Source organism: Takifugu rubripes, chromosome 16, assembly GCF_901000725.2.
Source record: "Takifugu rubripes chromosome 16, fTakRub1.2, whole genome shotgun sequence".
NCBI lineage: Eukaryota > Metazoa > Chordata > Actinopteri > Tetraodontiformes > Tetraodontidae > Takifugu > Takifugu rubripes.
This window is the reverse complement of record NC_042300.1, coordinates 12387180-12401768: the sequence shown is the minus strand read 5'-3', so window position 1 is coordinate 12401768 and position 14589 is coordinate 12387180. Positions and strand designations below refer to the sequence as shown.

The window sequence follows — 14589 nt, the reverse complement described above, 5'->3', positions numbered from 1 at the left end:
CTCTCTGCCTGCCTGTCTCTCTGCCTGTCTCTCTGCCTGCCTGTCTCTCTGCCTGCCTGTCTCTCTGCCTGTCTCTCTGCCTGCCTGCCTGTCTCTCTGCCTGTCTCCCTGCCTGCCTCTCTCTGCCTGTCTCCCTGCCTGTCTCTCTGCCTGTCTCTCTGCCTGCCTGCCTGCCTGTCTCTCTGCCTGCCTGTCTCTCTGCCTGTCTCTCTGCCTGCCTGCCTGTCTCTCTGCCTGTCTCTCTGCCTGCCTGTCTCTCTGCCTGTATCTCTGCCTGCCTGTCTCCCTGCCTGCCTGTCTCTCTGCCTGCCTGTCTCTCTGCCTGCCTGCCTGCCTGTCTCTCTGCCTGCCTGTATCTCTGCCTGCCTGTCTCTCTGCCTGCCTGTCTCCCTGCCTGCCTGTATCTCTGCCTGCCTGTCTCTCTGCCTGTCTCTCTGCCTGTCTCCCTGCCTGCCTGTCTCTCTGCCTGTCTCTCTGCCTGTCTCCCTGCCTGCCTGTCTCTCTGCCTGCCTGTCTCCCTGCCTGCCTGTCTCTCTGCCTGTCTCTCTGCCTGTCTCCCTGCCTGCCTGTCTCTCTGCCTGCCTGTCTCTCTGCCTGCCTGTCTGCCTTCCCGGCCCCAGCAGCCTCTGGCCTGCAGCCCCTTCCAGTCATCTCTACATATGTCACATGTTAATGACATCAAGTGGGCGCCACCCAGGGAGCTCAGACTGGAGGGAGCAGGTTGAGGAACGAAGTAGTGGCTCCTCTTCCTCTTCCTCTTCCTCTTCCTCTTCCTCTTCCTCTTCCTCTTCCTCCTCCTCTTCCTCTCTGGCAGTCAGGACTTGAGGGCTTTAACCCTCCTCTCACCTGCAGCTCTGCTGTCAAATCTCTCTCCTTCACCAAGTGGTGGCTTTGGTTACCGAGTGATTTGGAGTAAAATGTATTTGTGGGACCCAAATGTATCATTATAATATTTATAATGCATTTTTTGAAGCAGTGAAATAATGAATATTTGTTGCCTTGAGGCTTCCTCTGTTAATTAATTAAGTGAAGTAGACTGAAAGGTAAAGTAAAAGTCATTGTTCTAGAGCCTGGGTTCATCACCCCTCACGTCTTCGGCTCTTTCCTGGTGGAGCCTTTTGTTTTTCCAGGGAAAAGAGCCAAAAACATGGATGCAATATTAATCCTTATCCCGTTATTGGACTCTGGGAAAAGCGCTAAGCAGCAGAAAGGAAGAAAGGAAAGGAACGGAACGGAAAGGCTGAGCGCCTTCTGAGAAAAAGGACTGATTCCCTCCTCCCTTTGTGCACGGAGCAGCTTTGCTCTTGTATCGATCACGGCCGTGCCAACTGTTTGTTTTGTCTCTTCATATAATGAACCCTGGGCCCTCAGCGATGCCCCAGCAGAGCTTCACTCCCCGCTAACGGGCTTTTTGTGAGACGGTGTCACGCTCCCTCGTTCCGGCGAGGCTTTGCGTTTCTTATTATTCATGGCTCTCTCCCCATTTGTTGAGGAGGACGGGATCAAACAGGCCGATTTGCCACGCCTGACACCCGCCGCAGCGAGTGTGTGTTTTTGTAATGTCTCGGTCCGCGCGCGCCTGTGAGTGTGTGTGTGTGCGTTTGTGTGTGCGTGAGTGTGAGTGAACTCGACTCAGGCTCAGTATGACAGGATTTGTTAAACAGTAAATTAATGAATAATGGAAATATCCAGCACGCGCCTGCCTCGCCTGGAGCACAGCGCCCTGAGCAGGAATTACTCCAACCGGCACTTGGGTGTCTGCATTCAGGATACCCTGTTGTGTGTGTGTGTGTGTGTGTGTGTGTGTGTTGTGTGTGTGTGTGTGTGTGTGTGTGTGTGTGTGTTGGTGTGTGTGTGGTGTGTTGTGTGTGTGTGTGTTTGGATAAGCATTTTTACAGCCCATTGCATGACAGCATGCTCAGGGGCGTTGCTGATGGGACTCGGCGCTCCTCCGGCTGCTCGCTGAGGTGAGTGACGGCAGACACGAGCGTCAGGCTGTCAGCTCTGCTCTCACACTCTTTCTCAAATATTAGCAGAGCTTTCGCCAGCGCCGTCCGCGGCCATAAGCTGATTTCCTTCCACCAGCCCTCTCATTAAAGTAACAACAAATGACATTTTCATAAAACCAAACCCGGCCTCCCATTAGCACCAATTCATCACAGGCCAGTAACACGTCCAGCTTATTGGACGCTCGTGGTTGCTGCTCCTTTTCATCCAGGTGTGCAAATAATACAAAAAAACACACAATATTAAACTGCACTGAATGGATCTCTGGGGGGTCCTGAACCTGGTTTTTTTTGGACCTATTTAAGAATTTGGTTTCTACTCAATTTTAATGATTTTAAAAGGACACAGAATGATCAATTTTCAGGCTTATTTGTGTCTTTATTTCCACTGCAGGTCATTAAGATGGGATTTTGCTGGATTTCATGTGCAGTTTGTGTGTGTGGGATTTAGTTCCAGACAATTATTGAGTAAAAATCTGTAGCGCTGTGGAGGTGTAGTTATGTATTTTAAGACTGAAAAATATAGCATTAAATGTTAAATAAAGAGCAGATAATGTCCATAAATGTGGCAATAAAAGACACAAATGGAACCTGTGGACAGTGATCATTGTACTTCAGCTTTGATGTATGTAGAAAGTTCATTTAAATAGTTTCTAAATTGTTTAAAATGAATGAGATCCTTTGAGTTCCTGCCTGCCAGCATCTTTATGTAGGTTAAATAGCGTCGGCCTGATTTCAAAGTTAAAGCTAATTAATTTGGAATTTTGGAATCTCTCTATCTTAAAACCATTCGTGTATTTAAGGTTGATTTGGAATTTAAAAAAAAGCTGTTTTGTTGCATGTTAAGACTCTTAACACTGACAATTCCAGTCTAGAATCGATGCTTTGGTAAAATAGCGCCGCTGCTGAGCACGAGCGCCGTGCGCGTGTGTTCGGTGGCCTCGCCTGTGTGAATGCTGAGCACGAGCGCCGTGCACGTGTGTTCGGTGGCCTCGCATGTGTGAATGCGGAGCACGAGCGCCGTGCACGTGTGTTCGGTGGCCTCGCATGTGTGAATGCGGAGCACGAGCGCCGTGCGCGTGCGTTCGGTGGCCTCGCATGTGTGAATGTTCCCGTCCTTGAACGTCTCGGCTGCTCGGACTTCCCGCCCTGTTGGTCCGTTCCCGCCAACCTGTCTGCTGCCTCAGCAGCTTCCTGCCTGCCTTTGTTGAGTTAAAACCGCTCGCGGACACGCGGGTGCTGAACTCTGCACCTGCGTCACGCGGCGTTCCACTCCACGGGTCACACGAGGCCTGCGGGCCTCTCTCTCCCCCCTCTCGCTCTCTCTCCCCCTCTCTCCCCCCCCCCTCTCTCTTTCCTCCCCCTCTCTCTTCCTCCCCTCTCTCTCTCCCTCTCTCTCTCTCCCCCCTCTCTCTCTCCCTCCTCTGCCCCCCCTCCCTCTGTCTCCCCCCTCTGTCTCCCCCTCTCCCCCTCTCTCTCTGCCTCTCTCCATCCCTCCCAATCACCCCCATCCCTCTCATTAGCTTTCTCCCCTCCCCTCTCCCCCCCCCTCTCTCTCCCTCTCTCTCCCCCCTCTCATTAGCTTTCTTCCTGCCTCTCTCTACTCCTCTCTGCTCCTCTCGCGCTCCCCCGTCATTAGCGCACCGGCGGTAGATCCCACCGCACACGCGGGCCCTCGAGGCACGGTTCTATTCCCCACGTGCTCGTGCGAGAAGGAGAGGAGCGTCTGTGAAAGAGAGGCCTCACTGTCCGGAAAATACAGCCAATTATCTTCCTGGAATAAGACTAGATCTATCACCCTGTGTGTGTGTGTGTGTGTGTGTGTGTGTGCGTGTGTGTGTGTGTGTGTGCGTGTGGTGTGTGGTGTGTGTTTCACATGTTTTCTAATCCTCAGCAGATTTTCTCAGTCTTCATAACTTACTTCATGGAGTTGTTGGAGGCTCTTTATCATGAGGACATTTGTCACCGGCCGTTTTTTTGCGTTTTGAAAATGACTTAATTTTCATTCCAGGGAGTGAAAATAATCATTTCTGAAAATGACTCGATGATTTTTTGCTCGTGATGATCCTCCATATTCGGTTTTTGTGATTTAAATTGTTCGCTGGCTTTATTATGAAATTAAAGTGTTTTGAAGTCCTGCATCTCTTTTTAAGGTTTGTGAGCCCTCGATCATTTATTTATGTATGACTTTTGCTATTTTTGCTATTTTTACACGTTTAAACTCCGACACTCAGCTAATTGCTGCTCTTTCCAGCTGTTAAGTAACTTTGAGTGTAATTCTAATTTCTGCCTTATCCCTAAAATAAACTTTTTTCCATTAATTAATATCACCACAAATTACTAAAATAGAATTTGTCTGATGACAACAATTGTCAGCATAGATAAAGAATAATGACTTTTAACGCTGTATTTTACCCTAAATTTCTGGTCATTTCCACTGAGGTTCGTTGATTGGAACGAAGCGATATTCCTGATGGTGCTTTGATCGGGAATATCGCAGGGATACGGCCGCCGCTCCCTGTTTCTATCTGCAGGAATTTGTGTTTTGATCCACTTGATGCTGCTTGAAGCAGGAAAAAAGACAGCAGAATAAATTCTGCCGTTCGGCTGTGTGAGAACAGTCTGTTATTTAACTCCATTATCATTCACTTATTTTATTTTCTTAAATGGGTCGTTAACCTAAATCCCCGAGGAAGCGTTTGTGGCTGCACACCTGCCGTAATAAAACACATGGTTTATTATCAATGTGATAGAAATGAAATCACTGGACACTTAGAAGCATGTCTACCATCATCATCATCATCATCATCACCATCATCATCACCATCATCACCATCATCAGCATCAGCATCATCACCATGACAACAGCTCAATGAGAACAGAAACAAAAAAACAAACACTTTTCCAGTCCTGCCCCCTCCCTCCCCGTGTTGTCTCACAAAGGTCAAATCACAGATAAATAGCCGACACCCAACTAGCTGCTGCACCTATTTACACAACCGTCATTTAAATTAATATAAATAAATATTTACACACATAAATTAGCGGCCGCCCATCCTCACAGACAAACCTGTTTCAGTGATATAATACTAATTAACCAGCGTCCGTACCCACAATGCTTTGTCTGTGCGAGGCCGCGCACGCACACACACACACACACACACACACCACTCACACACACCACAACGCTTCTTGCTATCACAGTCTCTCAGGATGTTAGCAGAGGGAGCAAAATGGATGTAACACAGTCACCAGCGTGTCCTCAGGGGGACTGAAAAGAACGTAACACAGATGAAAGATCCCTCTGTGCTCTGCAACACTGGCCCACAGGTATCTTCCTCTGCCCTCCTCCTCCTCCTCCTCGGCCCCGGTGTGTGCGGCAGGGTCAGCGGCAGTGGTGTAAAGCTTGAAGTTAACGGCGCGACGCCTCCGTCCGTCTGTGTCCGCCCCTCGCTCGGCTCTTCCTCGTCACGTCCTCCTCCTCATTTGCGCTGCTTCTCCTCTTTGTCGCCGCCCTTGCTGACGGCGTCTCCGTGCCGGTTGTTGGGAGGGTTGCTGAGGAACATCTTGTCTAGTCCTTTGAGGGCCTCGGTGAGGTAGTTCTGCAGGGTGGTGAGCGCGGCGCAGATGGCGGGCGAGCCGAAGCCGTGCGTGAAGGAGAAGTGGGAGAGGCAGCTCTGGATGCCCGGCTCCAGGATGGGGGCGGGCCTCGAGTTGCCCAGGGGCGTCCTGTCCTGGGCCAGCAGGTCTGTGAACTCTTTACACAGCTGTCTGAGAAATGGAAACTGTTGTTCAGACAAAATTTGGACCATTTTAAAAGGTTTTCCAGCAGCGACGGTCTCGTTTTGAGAGGTGGGTCAGAGAGGGACCGTTATGGGACCTGAGAGCATTTATCATCAAATATGAGCCTCTTACTTTTGAGCGTGGAGTGTTTCTGCCTTCTGAATAATTACTTTTATATCAATTACTAGAAGGGTCACAGAATTTGTGCTGCTGCCTTTAAATTTGAGGCTTTAAATCTGACAGCAGGAGCCTCCGGGTGAATTAAGTCAGACATAAACACACAGCGGCCTCCTTTATGGAATATATGTTATATATCAGTACATGATACTTTTGTTAGATTTAATATATGAATATATTTAATATCTGGTGTAACAGAATAGAAAAACCATTTAAAATGCATTAATACATTATTATTAGTAGTACTTTTGTTTTTTTCTACTATATTTCTATTGTTAATACAATAACTGACGATTAAACAAGGCTTCTTTTTAATTTATTTAGATTTTCCCATGTCTCATTTTTCACGTGCAGAAATCTTTAAAAATAAATTTAAATTTGAGTCACTAAATATAATCAAACCTAATAAATTGATTAATTTGTTTTTCATTCCCATTTCAAATCTGCAAAATGAACTCATTCAGTAATTTAACACATGAAACTTCAAACCATTTCATTTAAAGACATCAAGCCTTCATGTGGTCATCAGTATTTAAACGCACACGATGTCTAAACACGGGCCTTTAATTTAGGAATCAAAGGAAATAAAGCCAGAAGGTTGTAAACCTGCGCACCTTTGTGATTCACCTGACTGGTCATTAAATGAGTCTTTAGTTTAAATGTCTTTAGTTGACATTTAAAGTGTCGGCAGTAACAAACAGGCAGGTTTTATTCTCACCAAAATCCTGCAAGTCTTCATCTGGATTAAGGCCACATTTAATATTCAAGATCACCCCCACACACACACACCACACACACACACCACACAGGCCTAAAGGGCAGGGCTCCCGGCAAATGAATGACAGGCCTGTGCCAGGCCGAACCCGCTGGGGTGGGGGGGGGGGGGGGGAGGGGGGTGCTGAAGAGAAGCCGCCACCCGGGGCGACACTCACGGCCCTCGCTGTTGTTTTCTGACGAGTTGAAACACTTCACTGCTAAATAATGAATTTCTAACAGGCAGCACCGGCACACAGGTTTAACTCTGAGCATCAAACATTCACCGCCGAGCGCACGCACACACACACACACACACACACACACACCCACACACACACACACACACACACACAGCAGCAGCATTGTTGCAAGTATCAGGAATCTGCTGAAAAAACGCCACTTTAACAAAGTTCAACCAATATTTTTGGCCTCTTGATGCAGCTCAGCTCCTAAAAGTAATAACAGATTCTTAAATTAGGCACAAAAGTGCAAACAGCTGAGGTCAAACGTGCACTTAGCACAACTTAAAGTTCATATTTTTTAATATCTTGGGGGGGGCGTTAAGAGCAGCTTCGTCTGGGCCTTGTGTAAAGGTGATCCGGTCACGTTTGTTAAACTCACTCGTTAAACTCACTCGTTAAACTCACTCGTTAAACTCATTTGCATCCAAAAGTCAAGAGGTGGAAATGAAAGCTGGCGTTATTTAGCGCTCAGATTTAACACACATTACCCAAACGAATCAAACGGCCTCCATTTTCAATCAGCCTTGTTATTAAAGGTTAGATCCTACGAAGTTTGATTCCTTTCATTAGCCGTCTCTTACAAATGTCAATGACGCGTTCAGGGGCCTGATGTAGGAGGGGGCAGGAGAGCTTTGTGCCCCGGGGCCCGTCTTTAAGAGGGGCCAGAGGGGCCCCGGCAAAATGAGAGAGTTTAATTTCACCGTGATTTAATGCATCAAACGTGCACGCCCCGTTTTTCACCCTGTAACCGCAGCAACAGATCTGGAGCCGCAGATGGGCGACGGCGCCGGACCTCTGGGACGTTTTAATGACGACAACATTGACATGGAAAATATCTTTTAGCCGACTTAGTTCACGACTTTGCCCTTGTCCCCCCTCCCTTACAACTCTCAGAGCCACATCCCGATTGGAAACCAGCTACGCAGGCGTAATGTCATTACAGTCTTATGTATTATTCTATATTCTATATTCTATGTGGCGGCCGGTAAAAGACTGAGGGAACACGATCCAATCAAACGCTCCATCACACCTCACTTTGTCGCCAGCAGCATGTTTTTCCGCGTGTGCAGCTCGTTGGGGGTCCGCGTGTTGCCGATTGAGGTACTCGCTCACGGCTTTGGTGGGGAACTCCGTCTCGCAGATGTAACCGAAGTCCCGTGCCAGGTGTACTGCCTCACCTGGGGGGGGGGGGGGGGGGGGGGGGACAGAGGAGGTAAAGGCCTCCAAAAGTGTTGCAGGTAGGCAGATAAACTACACAAGCTGCTTTGCACCATGAGGGTGATTTGAACTGTTTGGAATGTGTAAAATGAGCCTGAATGGAGCCTCAGTGTTTGGAAGACAGAGCGTTTCATCCGCAGTTGCAAACGTTTGATACACTTTTTTTCAATGCTTGTGACGTGCAAGCCGGTAAGTCACCTTCGACGAGAGACGTTAGTAGCGTGACGTTGGCAGCTTTGCGTCGCCCAGCAGGTAAATTGAGTCCGATCTTTTCCAGCTTTTCTCGAAGACATTTCCCACCGTTTTTAGACTTGGCTCTGTGGAAAACCGCACAAAGTTGCATGGACATCACAAATAGGCAGCAATGTCGACGGACAATTAGCAGGACGCGGGCCTGCCCGCATCCGTCCTTCTCGTACCTTCTCAACACGCCCCCCAGGAGGGAGGCGTTGAGGCACTCGGGCGGGGACAGTCTCCTCTGCACCTCCCCTACGGTCACTTTGTACTTGGAGGTGGAGCTGAGCAGCGACAGGCGGCCGGGCACCGAGCAGAACACTTCGTTGATGTTGACCGTCACCCCTCCGATCAGGCCGTCCTTCCCTAGCATCAGAGAGCCCATGTTCTTATGAGGCATTGGAACTGAAAAACAAAGGTTACAATTTACAGGTGCTTCTCGCTCATAGAGCTTAAATTACACTTTATTTTACCTTAGAATTGCTATTATAAACTGCAGTTGTTTCAGGTGCTTTTATTAATTCATTGATATATTAAGATTTATTCCTATTGGTTTTGGTGTTTTTTTTTTTTAACATCGTTGTTTAAAATTCGGATTATCTTGTTATATTTACTTGAATAATTCAAATGACGTGAAGATGAATTTAAACTCCACTTAATGCGGTGAATCAGCGCGCGTGGAGGGCGGTCGTGGCCTAATGAGGCGACCACGCGCCGCGCCTTCACTGTTATTTAATGTCGCGCGACGGTCTCATTACAATATTATCGATTGCTGATTGGTTCGCGTACCCAAATCGCATTAACCACCTCCTCGCGGGCACGTTAACTCCCAGCAGCTTCACAACGACTCTCCTTCATCCCGCGTGCAGATTCTCGCGCTCGTGGCGGGAGAGAAGGGCAGCATCCATGCAGGCCTCGTGCGCGGAGGGCAATGGCGAGGTTTTTTTTTTTTTTTTTTGATGGCTCCGCGGGGGATAATACCACAGATTAGCTCTAAACGAGCTCACGAGATCTCCGCGAGCGCTGCCATTTATTACATCAGCGGCTTAAATGCCCCGCGGGGAGCTCAGTCACTCAACATCCCGTAACTTAATCAGCGCACATCATCAGGGCGGCGGCGTGGCAGCCTGTCAGAGGCACGACGCCTGCGAGTCAAAGCCGCGGGATTAGAGAGTCCTCGAGGCGGACGGCCGAAGGCTAGAGAGCCGCAGATTCTTGGGGGGGGCGGGGGGGCAGATCTTGGGGTGGGGGGCAGATCTTGGGGTTGGGGGGGCAGAAACGCCAGAGAGGTCCGAGTCTGCTCCCCCAAACGTCAACATGCAGAATTAAGCTCATCCTTCCTACCTTTCTTAATTACTGATTGATCCAGGATGTTCGTTCCGTTGGTGTCTTCAATTGTCTGAATCGGGATTAATAAAAAAAAAATATAATTATTGCTGCACAAAACACACCGCAGTTTTATTTTAAAAGATTAAATAAAATCCAATTAGACGTCATAGAAATGCTTCCTGTGGAAAATTAATGTCTCATTTTTTCAATCAGGAATTAAACAAACCCGTTTGATGATGACAATAATAACAATAATAACAATAATAATAATGATAAGATTAATAACAACAACAATAATAATAACAATAATAATAATAATAATAATAATAATGAACCGCTGATAAAATCGCTCCATTCTCCACTTTATTCGTCATGAAGCGACCCTTTTCTCATCCGTCCACCTGATTTATCATCCTGCCAGATTAATTCCCTCTCATAAATGCTTGATGCTGCCACACGCGCGCACACAAAAAAAGAATGTGCTAAAACAAATTCATATTGGGTTAATAACATGACACAAATGCGAGACGCCGGAAATTAGAATCTATTGTGGAGGTTAAATGGCAAAACAATTGGTGACGTTTGTCCCGAGGCGAGTGATGGGAGATGAAACCGGTTTATAGTCGATCTGAGCTGAACCTTCGGGATTCGATGCTGCTACCACTAATAATATTTTAAGCTTTGTAAATGCAGTTTTGCGGCCTATTTTTTTTTCCTATATCTCAGCTTTTTTGCATGTGGGCCGTTGGTGCCCTGGGAGGAGCCCTGCGGACCCAAAACTAAGGTCATTGTCTTTAAAAATCAACATTCGCAGCTTTTAGGAGCTGCGTGCACGCTCCTGCTATCGAAGTCATGTTTTTAGTTCAATTATTTTTGGCGTCTGCGATACAATTTATAATAGCAGTACTAATAGCAGACTTATAATCAGTCGATTGTGTATTTTTGTACTTTAAAAAAATAAATACGCAAACATACTAAAAGCGAAATGCTCAAAAAGTGCCACATGTGCGTGTAGCTCCAGCTCACCTGCACGTCCTCCATCCCGTGCAGCCCCTGCAGCAGCCCGTCGCCCAGAACGGGCTCCAGTCCCGGGTGAGCGGAGTGCAGCAGCACGTCGGGCCGCCGCACGCTGCCGTAGTCCCGCCGCGGCTCCAGCCCGGACAGCTGCGGCAGCGAGGCCCGCGGCTGCGCCAGCAGAGCCGAGCCGTCCATCCGGTCCCCGCTGACGTCCTGCCGCTGCCGGGCCCCCCATGCGCCCTGCTGGCTCTGGTGCAGGGAGTTCAGCGAGTACGGGTCGCTGACGTGCGAGTACGGGTCCTGGCTCTGGTAGTGAGCGAGAGGCTGGTAGGGCGGCGGGAAGTACGGAGGCTGGAAGTCCGACGAGGGCGCGTGAGACAGCGGCGGCGCGCTGGAGTAGGGCCCCGCGTGCGACACGGAACCGAGCTGGGACAGGCGCGAGCTGTGGCTCGAGACACCGTCGTGACGGTCCTGAGAGAGAAGCAGAAATAGGTGAACTAAGCCACACAGGGGCCTTTGGGATCAGTGAGGAGTTGTTGGGGTCTGTCGCCTCTGGCCACGAAACCGAACCGTCGAACAAAAACCTTATAAAAGCCCCGAGGGGGGAAGTATTATGGTCTCCCTGAAAATGACTCGGAACGAAAACCTCCAAGATTCAAAAGAATTGCGGAATAAACGAGGAAGACTTGAACTCACCGCAGTGGAGTAGGGGTGGACCAGCATCTGGAACCCCCTTCGCTCTGTATCACGGTAAAACTGAAGACTACTGGAAAGTTGTGGCTAAAGTCACTCCAGGTAAAAAACCAGAGGCTTTATATGAGCAGCCGGCCCTGGTCCTACAGCTCCACGAGGCACCTTCCTCCGCCCGGAGCTGCCCGCCGCTCTGAAGGCGCGCGTCACGCGCCGCCTCTACCCCCGGTGCACGGTGTAATTGTTATTCATGACTGAGACTTACAGGAATATTAATGTGCGCGGAGCAGGGGACTGGCGACACGCGGAGCGTGAAGCCGCCGCGCAATCGTGAGTGACGTTTAAATTCCGTGGAGAGCAGAAAGGACGCGTGAACAGCAGGAGCTAAAGTGCGCGAGCGGGAGCTGTGAGGAAATCCCTCCACGAACGCACGTTAAAGGGCCCGGAAGCACCTGACGCAACCAAAGAACCGTTTCCCGACACTTAAACCGGTTTCTGGGGAAGCTGCAAAACACAAACTGCACTGAAGCCAAAGTCAGTCTGACGTCATAGCCGAGCTGGACCCGCATGCTCAACAGAATCCAGCGTTTGGTTCCATGAACCGCAGTGACCCGTCAGATTTAAGGACGGGGAGGGGAAAAACAACCAACATCTTCTAAAATAAATCTTTTTCAGCTCATCATGGTGTCGCTACCTCCCGGCCAACACGCCCCCGTCGGCTCACCAAGGTTCTAGGAACTATTTACTCCATGTATGAAAATGTGCGTCGTTTTACTGTTTGTCCTCGTTTGTTGTTGTGTTTTTAAAAACCATAAAAAACAACAACACACACGCACCGTATATTTCTTGTTCGTAAATAAATTCCCAGATAGCACGCGCTATTCTATCGTTTGGACTGCCCCCTCTGATTTATGCCCAATATTTACATTTTATTGTCACTTCTTTAAAAACGTCCCCGCACATAAAGACCGGAGTCATTTGACTCTTGACTCCTCCTGAATGGAGCTCGGGCTCCCGCGGCGCTGCAGCTGCCTTTTGGAGGAGCTCACGTGAAGCTGCACACACGAGACGCTCCGCGAGGCGCGCGAGACGGCTCGTGTGAGCGGTGTCAGTGGAGAAAGGAGCGATTAAACTCTCCATTGTGGACTCACCGGGCGTCACGAAGCCTCCCCTCCCCTCGCGCCGTGAGAGAAAAGCCATGTGCGCCACGAGACAAGGCTTTCCCACCGGGCTCCAGTCATGGGGCCTCGCGAGCTGCCTTTTTTTTGTGTGCGTCTCGGTTTGTGCTCGCGCCCATTCAGCACGAGCCGGCCTCTCGTGCGGAGGTATTTTCCGGTTGTTTTTTTTGTAGTGTTGTTGGAGCAAAGCCGCAAAAAATAACAAAAATAAGCGATTATATTTTTTAAATTTACAAGTTAACAACAAGCGTTTGAATTCTGAGAATAAAACGTTAAAAGCCGAGAAACGTGTTTTAAAGAAACCATTTATATTTTCTCAAAGCGCGAATTGAGCTTCAAATATTCATCCACCGATAAAAACGAGGCCCGGTTCGGCCAGGACAGCAGAACGGGCCCGGTTCGGCCAGGACAGCGGAACGGGCCCGGTTCGGTCAGGACAGCGGAACGGGCCCGCAGGAACACCTCACAACGTCACCACTTACTCCACTATCAATTAAAAGTTCAAAAATTATCTCAGTCACTTTCCGAAGACACAAAAAAGGAAGTTACCTCATAAATATCTTCATACTTGACATTCTCTACTAGTTTCCACAGCATGGTCGCTTCTCCGGTGTCAGAAAACCGAATGCAGCCAAGAGAAGACGTGATGTTCCATCTCTCTCTCCTCCTCTCTCTCTCTCTCTCCTCCTCTCTCTCTCTCTCTTCCTCTCTCTCTCTCTCTCTCTCTCCTCTCTCTCTCTCTCTCCCTCCCTCTCTCCTCTCTCTCTTCCTCTCTCTCTCTCTCCTTCCTCTCTCTCCCTCTCACTCTCTCTCCTCTCTCTCTTCCTCTCTCTCTATCTCTCCCTTCCTCTCTCTCTCTCCTCTCTCTCTCTCCCTCTCTCTTCCCTTTCTCTTCTCCCTCTCTCTCTCTCCTCTCTCTCCCTCCCTCTCTCTTCCTCTCCTTCGCTCTTCTCTCTCTCTTCCTCTTGCTCTATCTTTCTCTTCTCCCTCTCCCTCTCTCCCTCCCTTCCCCCCTCTCGCCCTCCCTCTCCCTCTCTCTCTCTCCTCTCTCCCCTCCTCCTCTCTCCCTCCCTCTCTCTCTCCCCCCCCCTCTCTCCCTCCCTCTCTCTCCCTCTCTCCCCTCCCTCTCTCTCCTCTCTCCCTCCCTCTCTCTCCTCTCTCCCTCTCTCTCTCCCTCCCTCCCCCCCCCCCTCTCTCTCCGCCCTCTCTTTGTGAATGGGGGGATCCCTGCATGAATCTGAGACACGCTCCCTGATCTCGTGCACAGATTTGAGGTGAAGTTATGAAAATAAACATTTCTGCACTTTTCTTCAGGTTTTCATTCCAAGTTTTCGCTCCACATTTTTGGACAAATCTAAACAATCTGGAGTGGAAAATTCCAGCAAACCAGTTGCTCCATATCATTTCTGGGTAAAATAGATAAGCATAAACTCATTCGGGGGTGTTTTAAATGAATAAATCGTCTCTTTTTAATAGCGTTAATATCTCACTTTACAGTTATTTTAATTGTTTAAATCCTGATAAAGTCTGGCACCTTAATTTGAATCAACCAAACAACAACATGGAGGGTGGCTCTAAAACATCCTTCTGTCTCGTTCGGTCTTGTTTTGTTTAATGGCGTCATGCTCAGCACCTCTTTATCAGGAGGTTTTGGGTTTTATGGGTCACGGGTTCATAAAACCAGTTTGGTTTTACTTCATTTCCATGAATCTGCACGTGATCAACAATAATCCTGAAACAAATATCAAGTCTTTTTCAATCGAATTTATAAGACAAACCCACATTTGTCCATTTTGTCCACGTTGGAGTCACCCTGTCCACCTGTCCACCTGTCCACCTGTCCACCGACAATGGCGCCGCGTCTGCCTGCAGGCCATGGAAGAGACAGCGAGCTTTATTTTACTGGACCCATATTTAAAGGACTTATTGCATTTACTCAGATGCTGTAGTTCAGGTTTT

The 14589-nt window shown here is 48.8% G+C and overlaps 1 protein-coding gene across 1 annotated transcript; it reads right to left on the bottom strand.

The window, feature by feature from the left end:
* Positions 1-4720: 4720 nt before the first annotated feature.
* tfap2b (transcription factor AP-2 beta) lies at positions 4721-13319 on the bottom strand. The gene is given in 8 exon segments (XM_029849784.1): positions 4721-5777; positions 8000-8043; positions 8045-8142; positions 8381-8499; positions 8602-8821; positions 9761-9815; positions 10772-11233; positions 13180-13319. Coding segments are annotated over 8 exon segments (1335 nt in total). The 5' UTR covers positions 13228-13319; the 3' UTR covers positions 4721-5488.
* Between the last annotated feature and the right edge of the window lie 1270 nt (positions 13320-14589).